Source organism: Bufo gargarizans, chromosome 1 (genome assembly GCF_014858855.1).
Source record: "Bufo gargarizans isolate SCDJY-AF-19 chromosome 1, ASM1485885v1, whole genome shotgun sequence".
NCBI classification, from domain to species: domain Eukaryota; kingdom Metazoa; phylum Chordata; class Amphibia; order Anura; family Bufonidae; genus Bufo; species Bufo gargarizans.
In genome coordinates, this window is record NC_058080.1 from 636385619 (window position 1) to 636402004 (window position 16386).

A 16386-nucleotide genomic window follows, 5' to 3' on the forward strand; every position below is an offset into this window, starting at 1 on the left:
GTGCTGCAACTCCTGGAACAGTGCAACCCTGTACTCTTCCCTGCCAATGACCCAAACACCCTCGGTACTAGGAAAGAGGGCAGTCTTATGTGGTTTTCAGTGCCCATAAGAGCAAACGTCTGTAACCCTATGGTTTCTAAATGCAGGATGAAATCCTGGGATATATTTCAGACGCTTTGTGCGGACTCTACAAGGGACTTCTAATATAAGTTGACTAGAGCAGCTCTTTATTTGGGTTCTGTCTAGCAATAGACCTTTCAAGAGCATTTCTTAACAGGATCCTGTCACTTGTACTATGCTGCCCGTCTCCCTAGTTTGTGGTCTGTCACTTGTGATGCCGAACCCCACAGTGTGCACCAGCACTGGGAGGGAGGTGAGAATGATGCCTGCTGTACCCGCCACCAGACAATGAGTGATGGGTTTTTCTTGTGCTTGGGAAAGAAACCTGCCAATCATTGTCTGCAGTGGAGTGTGGGGGGCAGTGAACCTCATCCGATGCATCTCCCTTCTGTGGGTTTGCCATCACAGAAATGACAGACTGCTGAAATCGGGGAGGCGGCCCCACTACATTATACTGCCTCAGCAAGGCCAGCATAATACAGGTGACAAGATCCCTTTTAAGAAGCGCATGCCCTTGCAAGGTCTGTTAAACAGTACACAAGTAAGTAGTTGCTCTTGCAAAATTTATAAAAAGGTGATCCCTTTAAATAATAGAACCCCCTATGACCTAACAGACCACATAGCATTCTTCCGTGATTCCTTAGGGATGGCTGCATGTGCCTTGAAGGGACAGGTGGGTTTAAAGTGTAGCTATTCAGGACGACAAACACTATAGGCATGTTTCAGCCTAATTTCCTACAGTGATATATCCTCTGTTACTGTAGTGCAGGGATGTTCAACCTGTGGCCCTCCAGCTGTTGTAAAGCTACAACTCCCCCCGTGCCCTGCTCAGGGCTGAGAACTGTAGGCTGTTTTGGCATGCTGGGAGTTGTAGTTTTGCAACAGCTGAGGCCCACAGGTTGGGCATCCCTGCTGTAGTGCTTTAAATAGTATTTTAGGCTAGGTTCCCAAAAGCTGGGAGAAGACGAGAGGAATGTAGCTGTAGTCAGTTCTCAGATGTTAGTATGTAGAGCTAGGTATGAAATATATCCTGACCAACACGTCATGAAAAAGGAATTTGCCTCAAAAATAAAATACCGAAAAAGTTTTGTCGCCTCATTTCAAACAGATGATGTAGTTGGATATTGCACATCTCACATTACCTTTTAATCTTGGTCTCTTCTGCATAGGCAAAGCATACAGAAAAATGCTAATATACTCTGTGGGTTGATTGTTTTCTAGCACATAGACGCTGCTGGGATTTGTAGGATTTTAGTGCTCATGGTTTAGTCCTGAGTAAGTCCATTATTCATCTAGGAGCATGCCTAAGAGCTATACGGTTTCACTGTGGGCTCTGGTTTATTTAGCATTGCCTTTTAAAGGACTTGGACCAGCTGGAGACTATAGAAGGCCATGCTGCAGAGTAATCCAATATGTTCTCTGGACCTTCATGCCCAGTTGTGCTCCCTGGACCTTCTGGAGTCGTAGGAAATGATGGACTAAGTATAGTAGTGATGTGTGGATATTAATAGATGCTCATGAGCACGTATGAACATCTGACTTGTGTTTACATGCTACCTATAATGCTGTAATGTATAATGTCATTATTTCAAGCATGGGTTTTTTTTTTATATGAAGTCTAAGCGCACAATATTATGTTGCATTTTAGATAAAAAATTGGCAATTTTATTCCATATGGAATTAAAAAGGGTATTCCCATCTGAAAAATGTTTATGGCATGTAAGTGGTTGTTAAAGGTGTTGTTCAACTTGTCTACAGACCTCCCACAGTGGTAATCATACTTACTTGATCCCCGCCGCTGGCTTATGGCTGAATCGCTGCGTGCCAGCTCTGCAGGGTCCTGGTCTCCCCACATTTTCTGGTTTGATGCTGGGACATGTATCCGCTGCACTAGTCATGTAACCAGGCATTAAAGAGGACCTTTCACTACTCTACAAACGAAAAACTAACTATACCTGTGGGCAGAGTGGCACCCAGGGGTCCCCCTGCACTTACTAGTAAGTCTGGGCGCCGCTCCGTTCGCCCGGTATAGGCTCCGGTGTCTGCGCTCCCTCTGACTGATTTCTTGTAGGAGGCGTGTCCCTTGCTGCACTGCTGGCCAATCGCAGCGCACAGCTCATAGCCTGGCTATGAGCTATGCGCTGCGATTGGCCAGCACTACAGCAAGGGACACGCCTCCTACAAGAAATCAGTCAGAGGGAGCGCAGACACCGGAGCCTATACCGGGCGAACGGAGCGGCGCCCAGACTTACTAGTAAGTGCAGGGGGACCCCTGGGCGCCGCTCTGCCCACAGGTATAGTTAGTTTTTAGTTTGTAGAGTAGTGAAAGGTCCTCTTTAAATTGGATGTTGGCTCAGGAAGACCTGGGACCTGCAGCGATGGAGCCGGAACTCACCGGCCAGGTTCATGTAAGTATGATTACCACGGTGGGTCCGGCTGTGCTAAGGGATCTCTAGAAAAGGTCCACAGGGGTGAACAACCCTTTTTGTTATTGATTTGGCCCTTGCTAGTCCAAACAGTTTATCAACAAATGTTCCTTATTTACGCAAAAATATAAGTATACAGTTATTGTGCCTTTTTAAGCTGTGTCCTCCTTTTGACTTTAGGTTGCCAATTTGAACCCCAAGGACAACTCGTATACACTTAAGGACTTTGTTTACAAAGAGATACAGCGAGATTGGCCTGGATACTCTGAGTTTGACAAACAGTTATTAGACAAAGTTCTTTCCAGGTATGTGCTGGACGTTGTGCAATAATTCTCATCCAGCTAGTAAATCGACATTCTTGGTAGTTGCTAATTCTTCTAGCCTAGATGCCTCTCCTACTATTTTTATAGTGCGTTTCAGTAGTAATGGTACAAAAGGGAGATCTGCCTTCATTCTGGCGTTTTTCTAGCTGGACACAAGCACATGCTTCTCTGACCTTTCCTTTTCTATAGACTTGTTCATTCTTTAAAGAAGCACTCTGGGTTTTTTATTTTATTTTTTTTTCTTTGCATATATTGTGCAGAATAACTTCTTTGTAAAAAATATAGAGGCTCTTGTGTGTACTGTTTTTTTTTTTGTTTAATTTTTAATTTGTGAGTTGGCAGCCATCTTAATATGGTTTTCCTAATTAATCCCATATATCCCATCCTGCCTGGCTTTGTAGACAGGAGGGTGGAGTCTCAACACACTGCTCTGTGTAATGGCAGCCATCACAGATCAGTGACACAGATCTTTTCTCCCCTCACACTGCAGGGTCTCCATGTTTTCCTGTGTCATTTAGCTTGAGCCTGTCTGCTCTATCCGCCCTGTCACATCTCCTCTTTGTCAGCTTTTACATTCAGGAGGCAGGGAGACCACTGTGATGTAACATCGCCTAGAACTACACTGGAGAGTCGGCATACACGATAGTACAGACAGGCAGTGTGAATCAAGAGGTTTATTTAACTGCAGCTAATCGTTGTGTGTGTATATACTCACTTGCTATAGATCTGCCCTCCTCCTCCTTTACATAAGGCAGACACTTTATTTTCAACAGAATACAGGGATTTACAGAGGACCGTGAGGTGCCCGAGAGCTGCTAGAATGGATTTGATTGGTGATGTCTTCTGTAGTTCCCAGGAAGTCAGCCACCCAGGGGGACACAGTTCCTGTTTACACATTAGAGCCTGCTGTGGACCTCTGGTCATAATTGAGGTCACATTAGGCTACTTTCACACTAGCGTTTGGGGCTCCGCTTGTGAGTTCCGTTTGAAGGCTCACAAGCGGCCCTGAACGCATCCGTACTGCCCTAATGAATTCTGAGTGGATGCGGATCCGCTTAGAATGCATCATTCTGGCACCATTTGTCCTCCGCTCAGCAGGCGGACACCCGAACGCTGCTTGCAGCGTTTGGATGTCCGCCTGGCCGTGCAGAGGCAAACGGATCCGTCCAGACTTACAATGTAAGTCAATGGGAAGGATCCATTTGAAGTTGACACAATATGGCTCAATTTTCAGATCCCCCATTGACTTTCAATGTAAAGTCTGGACGGATCTGTCTGAGCAACTTTCACACTTAGAATTTTTTCTAAACTATAATGCAGACGGATCTGTTCAGAACGGATCCCATAGTCTGCATTATAGGAGCGGATCCGTCTGCAGACACCAGACGGATCCGCTCTGAACGCAAGTGTGACAGTAGCCTAACTCTGTTCCCATAATGAAAAGGTTCAAAACATGTGGATGCAACTGAGTTAGGTGTAACAAATGACAATGCTGGAATACTAGTGGCAAGTTAGTAATATATTTAAAATAAACTAAAAACCTGGAGTGCTTTTTTTAAAACCATATTGATATGAAGTTGGTTACTAAAAAATTGCATTTGCTCAGTAATCTAGCGTGTGGTTTCATTTTTAACAGAAAACTTAATCAATCTCAGAATGCAACCAGCACCAGTCAATCAGAATCTCCGCCTTTAAGTGCTACATCTACATCTCCTTCCCAGGTATTTTGTATGACCATGGAAGTGTCTAGAAATCTTTTTTTCCACGCGTTTAAATGCTATCCTTATTACTAATACTGATGCTACAAGATGCGTGTATACACGCTCTAATATCGGTGAACACATTTGTTGTCCATTTGTCTATATTGCTGCAACTTGGGAAATTTAAAGGGGTTGTCTGCTTTTTACTATTGACCTATCCTCAGAATAGGTAAACAATATCAGATCGGTGGGGGCCTGACACCCGACACCCCCGCCTATCATCTGTTTGAAGAGAAAGCAGCACTCGTATAAGCCCTCCTATAGAAAGGGCTGTAATTACACTACTCGCTTCTGCACAGAAGAGGAGGCAGCGCTCATATGGGCACTGCTTTCTCTTCAAACAGCTGATCAGCGGGGTGCTGGGAGACAGATCGCTGTCTATCGGATATCTGACCTATCCTGAGGATAGGTAATCAATAGTAAAAAGCAGATAACTCCTTTAAGGTTTACTTATTTACCATTGGGCTGTCAATGAGCAGATGTACTAGTACCTCAAGAGCAAGAGTATCTGTAGCCACTCCACTCTGGCTAAAATGAAGAAGTTGAACAATGAATATTTTTTTATTTACGATGTTATCCAGTTCTTTAAAATTGATGTCCTGTCTGATTTTTGATACAGCCGTCTAAATTCAGCCTTGGCTGTGATGCCAAGCACAGCTGCTTCTGAACGTACAGCGCTGTGCTTGGTAAGCGCCAACTGGGAAGTAGTGTTGGAGAACTGCGGCCTGTCCCAAAATCTGGCAGGGATGCAGTCTGACTCCCCCACTGTTCTAAGGCCATCCTTTTTAAAGAGCCAGATCACATGATCTCCTATAAGGTTCTTTCCAAACCAAATATAAAATTTTGTATGTATAGGATGGTTTTGTTTTATTTGTGGTAATTGTGCTTTCCTGCTGTGGAAACGGCAAACACTTTGTTGCCCTGATTCACTTTTGCCTGAGTTACCGTAACCTATTACTAATCAGTCTTTTAGTCACTAACTCTTCCCTCCCCAGTCTATTGTGAACCACTACATGAATGCCTGCACTTAATACTAGTCATTGCACTTGATACCCATAAAGGGAATGTGTCATCAGAAAATGACCTATTTAATTCACATGTTTGTTAAATGCTTCTTTAAAGATTTTTTGGGGGATTTTAAATTTTTCATATCCATTTGTATTTAAACGGAAAGCAAAGCTCTACACAGTGCTCCACCTCCCTACATCTCCTCCCTCATCTATGACCCATTCTGCAAATCATTTGCACCAAACAGCCACCATAATCGAAAACGTTGAACCTACCTCCAAGACTTTTCAAGTTGCACCAGTTATGAGAAATCTTTAAACGGCCACAGTTTTAGACGTGCCCTAAAACCACATCTGTTTCGCATGGCCCATCACATCTAGGGCCCTTACTCTCGTCATCTGACCTTGTTTTTACATGCATCTTCTGATTAAAAAGTGCCATGGAAGATGTTGGCCCTATATAAATGATATATTAAATTATTTACAGTGACATTCATTTATACCACTTAAAATATGTCCTATCAGGATGCAAGAAGGTTGTCATTGATAATGGAACGGGTATTTAAAGGTGGTGTCGGGTAATTTATATTGACCTCCTATTCTCTGGATACCTCATCAATTTCCGATTGGCGGGGGAATGCCACTTGGGACACCCATGCTAATCAGCTGTTAGAGGCCGGTGCTCCACTAGCGCTGGGGCCATGTCACCTCAGTCACGTAGCCTAGTTGCAGCTCAGCCTAATTGAAGTGAATGGGGCTGAGTTGCAATACCAAGCAGCGCTATTCTATGTATGGTGCAATGCTTGGAGACCTGCCAGGAGCGGTGGCTCACTAACAGCTGATTGGCGGGCGTGCCAGGACTTGAACCCCCACCAATGTGATAACGATACTCCTGAGTATAGGTCCTCATTATCCATTTCTAGAGAACCCTGTTAATATCATTTTGATTCAGCCTTTATAAACCACTTTCCTAATATCTGGCGTACATTGCTCATTTATCCACTGAGCATAAATGTATGCTTTTTCTTTCAAGACTATAATGCCATCAGTATCGGTAACTAATACGTGGTTTTGATCTCTAACATGCCAACATTTTTCATTCTTTAAGAAACGTCTTCTGGACACTGAATTCATTGATCCATTAATGAACAAGAAACCAAGGATATCTCATCTTACAAACAGGGTGCAGCCAACTCTAAATGGTCATTTAGGTTTAACCAATGACAAACCAGCACCACCTCCTCCGCCCGCTGCTGCCACCCCAGCACTTCCGCCACTTCCACCTGCACGCCTTCCAGTTTCCAATCCACAAAATATGAACTCTAACTCCAATTCTCCCAGTACTCCTGAGGGTAGGGGGACACAGGATCTGCCCATGGACAGTTTCAGTCAAAATAGCAGCACCTACGAGGACCAGCAAAATAAATATACCTCTAGGACTACTCTGGATAAATCTATATCAATGCCAATTAATTTGGGAAATTCAGATCCCAAGGACGATAAAAATGGCACATTGCACAAAAAGGCAAAGAAATCCAAAAAACACAAAGATAAGGACCGCAAAAAACTGGATACTGAACCCATTGAAGAAAAGCCAGTCCTACTGAAAAAAGAAATCGTTAAGTTGGAAATGAGCCCCAAGCCGGATAAAAAGAAAGGTGCGGTGTTGTCATTTTATACAGCTATTAGATCAAAGAAATAGTTTTTTGCCGTTGACTACTTGGTGTTGGCATTGCTGATCTTAATTTTAACCTGTCCTTGAGAGAAACATTTTTAGTAGATTTGCATTCCTTTTTGTAGCATCTACGTTGATAGCGGAATTATACCCTTCCCCTTAAGTATTGTGGCCCTGAATACTCTGGCGTAGTCTAATCGGTGCCATGGGTACCATGAGTGTTGCACTATGTTGAGAAGCGCCCAACTGACAAGAGGAATGGTAATACAGTATCTGGTTGTCTTTCCATATATCAAGGAGAAATAACAGTAATGGTACAACAGTTGTATATGTCCCAGCTTTTTTTTTTTATAGGCAGTGGGTGGATAATGTGCACCACTTTGTCCTGATGTTTCAGATTGCTTGTGAATGTGTATATTTTTTTTTTTTTTTTTAATTTTTTTTTCAGTTTAACCTACTAATTAGTATTACAAGTTCTAGTCCCATCTAATGTTTGTGGGCCGATTGTATACTTTTATTTATTTTTTTTCTCGCATAAGAGACGCATGGTTTTACCCCAGCCCAGGTGACACCCACTCGGCTTACATTTCAAGGCCTAAGAACGAATATAGCTTAGAACTAAAACGCTGAATAGTAAGTTTAATCTGCATAGTCATGCAGCAGGAGTCCTTATCTGTATGTGCCCTTTAAGGGTGTAGCCTCTGGTCTACAGGATTTTTGCAGGGTCATCTTTTGCTTTGGTTTTCCACAGTGTCTTGGTAGAAGTAGCTTGGATTGTTTACATGCATAAATTGTATATCTTCCAAGCACAGTTGGTATAGAACCCATCTGTACTTGAGGGGGAGTGTGGGCAGACCTGCAAAGCATAATTACCTGCTTTCTGGTTCCCTGCTCTTTCTCTCCTCTGCACTCCTAGGATGTAAACTTCCACTTTGACACTATGGCCAATCGCTGGCTGCAGCTGAATCAAGATGGAAGTTTACATCCTAGTAGAGCGGGGGGGGGGGGGGGGGGTATGCTTCCTAGCACTGGCTTCCTTTTTAAAGTACTTGTCAAGTCCCGACTCTTTATTCATTATACACACTTATCTAGCGCTACTATATTCCGCAGCGCTTTACAGACATCATCACTCACTGTCCCCTGTGGGCCTCGCAGTCTAAGTTCCCTATCAGTATGGAGTGTGGGAGGATACCAGAGAAAAGCCACGCATACACAGGGAGAACATACAGACTCAATGCAGATGTTGTCCTTGGTCAGGATCGAACCCAGGATGCCAGTGCAGCAAGGCACCAGTGCTAACCAATTAGCCTTCGTGCTGCCCAGACTCCAACAGGATAGGGAGATAATTCTGATTGGTGGGGGTCTGACCTCTACTGATGACCAGAACGGTGGACCTGTTCTGCTGCATAAACGGAGCACTAGGTCGTACCCGACTGCTGCGCCTCATTCATTTCTATAGTGGTACCAGAGTTACAGTACAGCTCTCTGCTGTCTTTAGTAGAACTAAACACAATGCAGTGGCACTCTGCAATCGAATATATAAATGGTAAATTTTACGATGCTGTATTCACTATATAAAAGAACAAGAGATACTTAGAGAAGTTGGCTCTGCGATTAGTGCAGTACCATAGAGAATGAATAGGTGCAGTGGTTGTGCATCACCTGCCCCTTTGTGAGAAATGGGGCCCCTGTTCTTGTGATTGGTGAGGAGCCCAAAGATCTAACCCCCACTGATAAGATGCCTACTCCCTCTATTTTGAATAAGTGATTACTTTGGAACTTGGAAAAAAACAGATACACGTTAGTCATAATATTTAGGGATGAGCGAATTTCAGATTTTGAAGTTCGTGTTGTGGTATTTACCGAATTGCGTTATGGATTCTGTTACCACGGACCATAACGCAATTCCATGACTGAATGCCTTTCGAGGCATTCTGTTATTCCGTCATAATAGAAGTCTATGGCATGCGTAACGGATCCGTCCTGTTTAAGTTGCGCAGGAGAGGACCATAGACTTCTAGTATGACGGAATAATAGAATGCCTCAAAAAGCATTCCATCATGGAATTGCGTTATTGTCCGTGGTAACGGAATCCATAACTCAATTCAGTAAATGCCACAAAACGAACCCACACAAACTTCAAAATGTGAAATTCACTCATCCTTAAGCTAAAATTTAGTTGTTTTTTTTTTTTTCCAGGGCTGTACATTTTTAAAATCGCTCTTCACTTTTTACCTTGCGAACTGCAAAAAATGGTTACCTCATCCAGATTATATATCCTAATAGGGTGGTTTCCAAGTTAATAGGGACATTTTGTTCATAGTTATAAAATTGCCTCAACTATTTCAATGACTTTATAATGTTCATTATTCTTGTAACTTAAGTATACATATTTTTTCCATGAACAGACATTAAAGAAACCTGCACAGCATCAGATCCTTCATCTACAACAGAATTACCAGATTACATGATGTAAGTAGTATCAAAATGCTGTTCGGCACTATTCAAGAAAGTAACCCTGTTCCTCTGAAAATATTTGGCTAACAATTTCAACAAAGAAACAATGGGGAGTACTGCTGCTGTTAACAAATTATACCCCCTTTTCATTACATTACTTCTGTTCTTATTGATTTCAAGTTATCGATTTTAAAAACCTGGTAAAGCAATGCATATATGGTGTCTGACATTTAGAACAAAATATTCAGAAAGCTGGGCTGAGTGGAGGAAAAATTGATCTGTAAATTGGCCATCGTTAAAGAGTATCAATGTTTGTCATATTCACAGAAGTGGCTATGTATACAGCTTCCCTAATGGAGGGAAGGGTTTGTTTAGTCCATCATATTTTAGGATTGATAGCAGCCAGATGTATGGGCCTGGACTTTTTTGAAAACTTTCTAAACTTTAAAACGAGACCACAGCATTATCATCCCTACTTAGGGAGATGTAGCTGGCTCTGGAGTCTAAGTGGCTGAAAAATGAAAGCAGGTTTCAGTTGCTTTTACTCCTGATCCGATTTCTAACAGCTATATCTCCTGAAGTAGTGAGGATAATGCTGTGATACTGGTTTTGTTTTAATTCTTAGATTGTCAGCGTACAAACAAGACCAGGCCCATGCAGTATATGAACACCAAAATGGTTCAGAGATGAATCCAAAATCCTTTAATAGTGATATTTTTGGGAGTTTTTAAAATTTTAATGTGACTGTTAAGGGGTTAAAAAGGTCTGAGAAGTAAATGCCACAATTTTCTGCAGTTAAAGTGAATTATTTTTGTAGTGTCCCCTAACATGTTAATCAGTATGTCCCACTGCAGGCAATTGCAGAAATCGGCTGTAATCTGCGGGAGGAAATGGCAGCATTGGTTCAGTTCCCCTGCAGCACCACTGTGAAAATGAAATGTTAGTGTGCAGTCAGTGGACTTTCTGCTTCTAGGTCCTTCAAAATGAGACCTAAAGAAGATAAAACCTAAAGCACAGCAAGTGCATTTCTAAAAAATGACTGTAGTATGTATTTGAGCGGCTCACTAACACTCAATTGTTTCTTTGTAGAAAATACACTGTTATTGTGTCCAAAGAACAGAGGCAAAGTTACAAAGATGACTTCAACTCTGAATATGATGAGTATCGCAGCTTACATGCCAGAGTAGAAGGTATCACTACAAAATTCATGCAGCTGGATGCCCAAAGAAAGCGCCTTTCCCCTGGTTCTAAGGAATACCAGGTATGTTCAACAATGCATTTTGCTTGCTACCTGCAAAATTAAAGGGGCTTTGCACCTTTGGGGGTGGGTGTTGGCCACCCTGAGCAGACCTGCAAAGAGAAGCATACTTGCCTGTGTTCTGGAGCAGGCTTCTACTTACCACTGGGCTTCCTGGATGTCAACTTCCTGTTGACCTGCTTCCCTTGCATCACATGACCAGGAAGTTTACATCCAGATTGTCCAGGGAGAGCAGCCGAGGCTGTGGAACGAAGGAGCCTGTGCCGGAAAGCAGATAATTATGCTTGTCTTTCCAGGTTTGGGTGGGGGAGAAGTTGCCAAAAACTCTCCCTAAGGTGCACAACCCCCTTAAGCTGTTTTTTTTTATATAGTCTTCATTAAAAAGTCCTACCACTTTGTGGTAGTCTGCAACTCCTATACATAGCTGGCTGTGCGGCTGCTTCTAACATACAACACTCCCTCATGGCAGATATCTGCTCTACCCCTTCTTTCTCTCCATGCACAACACGTATCCATTTTGTCGTCCACGGGTCTTACAAAGGATACAGGCTGTGTGCACCATGCTCTCCCATTCTGCATATCCTACACTATTGTAGAAATGTCTATTCTTGTCTGCAATACGGCCAAGCATAGGACATTTTCTTTCATTTTTGATGAGCCTCAGAACGGACATTCAAATACACACAGAAATAAATGGGTCTGCATCCGGTCTGCAAAAAAATCAAAATCTGATGCAGACAGAAAATATGGTTGTGTGCCTGGGACCTAATAGTAATCCTAGGAAAGGGGGTGTACATGCAGAACAAGCTGCTGGTGAGTTGAGGACCTAAGGTATTCAGGGGGAGAGGTCACACAGAATCAGTATAGCGAAAATAGAACCCATGGCAGAATGTGAAGGGGAACGAGTAATAGATCACACAGCTGACATCAGGGAAGAGATTTCACACTTGCCAACATAATGGCAGCCTGAATACAGGGCCATATTAGAAGAAATCAGTCCAGGAATGACACTTGCTGATGGCTAATGAAGCATCAGCACCCTGGATATGCAGTCCTCTCATCAGCTTATGACTGGGAGGGGACCATCCACAGGAGAAAAGTCTGCAACAGCAAATCTGGGTCTAAAGATTAATAAATGATCGCTGACTGAAACTTTTTTTTTTTGACTTGCTATAACCACCAACATGTGAAACAATTTTTATCTTGCCACTGCTATAGCTTTTAAGATTGTCTAATGTGAACTAAAACATTTTTATTACATTCCTACTTAACATGTGAGAACTAAAACATGTATAGCTGGAAGGGATGTATGGTGTCCCCTACTGATCTATACTTTCAAAAAATTAGTAAAAACATTTGGTTATTCCGATCGCACACATCGGAGATCTATATGTTGTGCCATAAATGCCTGACTGTTGGGGGTCCCCCCCATGAAATGTTGTGAGCTATCAACCTTGAGGGCTGGTCCTTAATAAACTTGTATTTTACTGACCTCTATCTTTGCAGATTGTACATGAAGAGGTTATCAAGGAGTACAGGAAATTTAAAGAGGTATGGATCTCAAGCATAATATAGAATTCTTCATTTTGTAAGTTAAATGCTGGTTTCACTCAGGCTAGTTACATAGTTGCATAGTTAATACGGTTGATAAAAGACATACGTCCAAGTTCAACCAAGGGATAGGTGGGGACGCGAATCCCAGAAGGAAGTAAGACTTCTACACGTTTTCATAAGCATTAATGTTTTTTACTTTTAAACATTTGTCTAAACCCTTTTTGAAACTGTCCACTGTTCCTGCTGTGACCACGTACTGAGGAAGCCTATTCCACAGATTCACTGTTCTCACAGTAAGGCCGAATGTACACGGCCGTGAGCGGTCCGTGGAACCGCGGCCTGGATTCCTGCTGAGTGCAGGAGCGCATGGCGTCATGGGTTGCTATGACGCTGTGCGCTCCCTGCTGCCGCCACAGTACGGCTTTTCGCCGTATTTTTTGTATGGCCCATTTATATATTTGTATAGGTTAATCATGTCCCCCCTTAGACTTCTCTTCTCAAGACTAAATTCAATTATTTTAATCTTTCTTCATAACTAAGACCCTCCATGCCCCTTATTTTAGTCGCTCTCCTCTGTACTTTTTCAAGCTGCGGTGCATCCTTTCTATGTACTGGTTCCCAGAAATGGACTGCATATTCCAGATGAGGCTGCAGCAGTGCTTTGTAAAGTGGCAGTATTAGTTCTTAGATTAGTTTAGTTGCCATATCATTCTATAACCAGAATACATGGCCGGTCATACATTTTCTCTACAGTGGCCACTGTAGGTGGTGATATGGCATTATAAAAAAAACTAAAGGAGACCAGTTCAGTGCACCTTTATTTGTATAGGTTCCCAAATGGCTGTCAGGAGAAACAAGTTTGGATAGCAGGGACTTAATTTGCATGAAGCCGGTTATGTTTAGTCTGTGTGATGTAATTTGTGAAATGCGTTTTTCCACATGCCATCTGGGTTATGGAGTAATTTGATAATTGATGTGAGCTGTAACGCTGTCAGTGGGTACTGTTTTAGGAGAGTAGTGATTGAGGGCAATTGCCCCTCTACTGCACATCTTGTTGTAGTCTGATTACTGATATAATACTGGTGTTGGCCTCATACTAGGGGGTACTGAGGACCGCAGCCTTTGTTTTTGGAGCAATGGCTGCCATTTAGAGTGCTTTAGATGCCCCCGTGTACCCTGACCCCGTGACTATATGCAGCGTGATTCATTTTGGTCCCATTTATTTTGGCTGGTTTTGTTGCAACAATGATGTAGTAATTTGGTCTCTTATTGCATGACAGAATTTTATTTTCATTCTAATTTAAAAGCCAAATGGGTTGTCATGTCATTAAATGGTTCTAGCATACCTGAATCTTCAGTACATGCCACTCTGAATATTCTAACCCTTTTCGGTCTGCTCGTTGACCTAGGATATGGTTACTGCTACAGTGTAGCAGTGGTTGCTGTGCAGTGCAGGTCACCAGGAGCATGCACACCAACTCCCGTCCCAGTCACCTCGCATCAGTCTGTAGAACAGCTCCATGACATGTGCAGTAGCCTTGGAGCTGTTCTCCACTCAGTCACTGTCTGCTTACTCCATCGTCCCTCTGCTCTGAAGCTGCTAATGAAAATGCTTCACTAGCAGTCTCGGGAACGTGTGCACAGACAAGCAGTGACTTTACCCTGGTTGTCTGTGCTACCTATCAACTTCCAAGTCAACACCCCCAAATTGTTGAGGATGTTCAGCATCAGCCCTGAACAGAAGAGATGAGACAACCCCTTGAAGTTTTGAGTTCTGATAAGTGGATACCCTGCATGTAATCAATTCTTGGTCATGACAATACTATTTCATCCACTTAGACAACAGTTTTGGAAAATGGAAAACTCATTAAATTTAACAATTGAAATCATGGACAAAATGTGCCTGTGTAAAATTTGGGGGGTTTAATAAATGGCTTGGCAGCTTGACCAGTGCTTTTCTTGTACTGGCCCTGCCTTTTGGATCCCTCACATTTTACCTCATTTTATAATGCATGTTCTATTGTCTTCCAAGCTTACATTTGAATACACATTTACATCCATTCCTTTGTCTGTTTACAGGCAAGTCCGAACTATTATGAAGAAAAATACAGATGTGAATACCTGCACAACAAGCTTGCCCACATCAAAAGACTAATAGGGGAATTTGACCAACAACTGGCAGAGTCCTGGCACTAAAGCTCTGCCTAGACAAGATGTGAATACTTAACGTTATTTATTTTAAATTCCAGATGTGTTACGCTAGGATAAAGCAAAGAAACTTTTTTTCAGGAGTTTCAGTATTAGCAGACTTAATTTCTTCCCTCCTCCTGGTGCCCAACCTTACCTTTATCCTGCTTATTTAAAAGCTGCTTTTTCCTCTTCCTTGTCCTTCGGACTCTCATTTATCTGTGGAAATCAGTATAGATACTGGAATTCCAGTGACTATACTCAAACTGCGCATTCTAAGTTTTATGTAGCATAATGTGCTTTTGGATAAATGTCTGTCTGTCTTTCTTAAATGCAAACCCTTTGCCTTAAATGGTAAAGGTTAAAAAAAATTTGCACAAAAATGTATTTAAAAATAAAACAAACACAAAAAGCAAAATAAAAATAGAGGGTTAAGAGACAGAAAAAAAATATAAAAAAAAAATCTATCCTAAACTTTAAGTCATAACCCCTCCCTACACACACTTCAATGGATGCCTTAAGGTGTTTGCCTGTTTATATTTAGTGTAGTTAAGTATTTCTACACGGCTTCCCGTCTTACTAAAGCAATGGGAAGCACACCGTGGCCTATCAGCGTCTAGGAGCGTGCTTGTACGTGTGCAAGGGTTGTGTGGGTGTGAGCATGCATGATGAACTCAAAGCTGCTATGTAATAGGCCAAACGCTCAGGTTTTAAAAAACTGGCGAGTGTTATTCTAGGGTTTTTCCTATGAATTTGCTACTTGTGTTGTGGAAAACGTTTGCATTTCCATTTCAAGAATTTGTCAGCATTGACATCGGAGTGAGGGGGAGGGTAATAAGGGAGCTGGTATCAAACCAAGCGGAGCCCTTTCAGTGGAGGGGGGTGTTACTTCTTGTGAAGAGGTTTAACTTTTTTTGGGATTACAAATTAAGAAATGTAACAATGTAGGTAACTTATTTATATACGGATATAAAGTATTTTTGAAAGATTATGCAAAGAGACTATTTACCTACATGTATATGTAAAGATTTTTTTTTTCTCCTGTAAACCAGGAGCTTAAGTAAAGTACAGATATATTTAACTTTAAGAAATACTGTGATCATCAGACAGCACAAAGTTGCATTTCATGCAATGTACCAGTTTACTTTAATTAAAATTATAATATTTTTTTTCATGTGGGAACACTTATTTTTATTTAATTTTTTTTTAATTTATATATATATTTTGCTTTTCTTTGCATTCTGGGTAGACTGAAATAATTTTTTCCCCTGTCATAAGTGCTGCCAATGAAAAAGGGACGCATAATGTTTACAGATGTCATTATTGGAATGTTTGCCAAAAAAGCCTGTTGTCAGTATCTGTAATAAACATTGCCTCCAGCATCAAACATGCTTGCTCTTGTCTCTCTGTAAACCAGAATGTTTGTGCAGTTGAGGAATCCTAAATTCAGACCATGTGAAGGTTAGATGTTTTGCTGTCATGTGTCTCGGTGCCATCAGTCATCAGTGTGGTTCTGCTGCGGGGGGAATAATTCTGCAGCTGCTTATCACAAACCAGTTTTATGGGGAAAAGTAAAACATTTCATGCATCTCTATTGCACATATTGAAACTTTACAAAT

General features: G+C 41.9%; 1 protein-coding gene across 1 annotated transcript in view; it reads left to right on the forward strand.

The window, feature by feature from the left end:
- ELL2 (elongation factor for RNA polymerase II 2) overlaps nucleotides 1–16158 on the forward strand; it is a 65396-nt gene extending 49238 nt beyond the window's left edge. Inside the window, exons 6-12 of the mRNA XM_044275991.1 lie at nucleotides 2727–2851; nucleotides 4506–4590; nucleotides 6745–7294; nucleotides 9720–9783; nucleotides 10858–11029; nucleotides 12533–12577; nucleotides 14660–16158. Coding sequence (XP_044131926.1) covers nucleotides 2727–2851; nucleotides 4506–4590; nucleotides 6745–7294; nucleotides 9720–9783; nucleotides 10858–11029; nucleotides 12533–12577; nucleotides 14660–14776 — 1158 coding nt within the window. The 3' untranslated portion in view covers nucleotides 14777–16158. The remainder of the gene's footprint in view (nucleotides 1–2726; nucleotides 2852–4505; nucleotides 4591–6744; nucleotides 7295–9719; nucleotides 9784–10857; nucleotides 11030–12532; nucleotides 12578–14659) is intronic.
- Nucleotides 16159–16386: the final 228 nt, after the last annotated feature.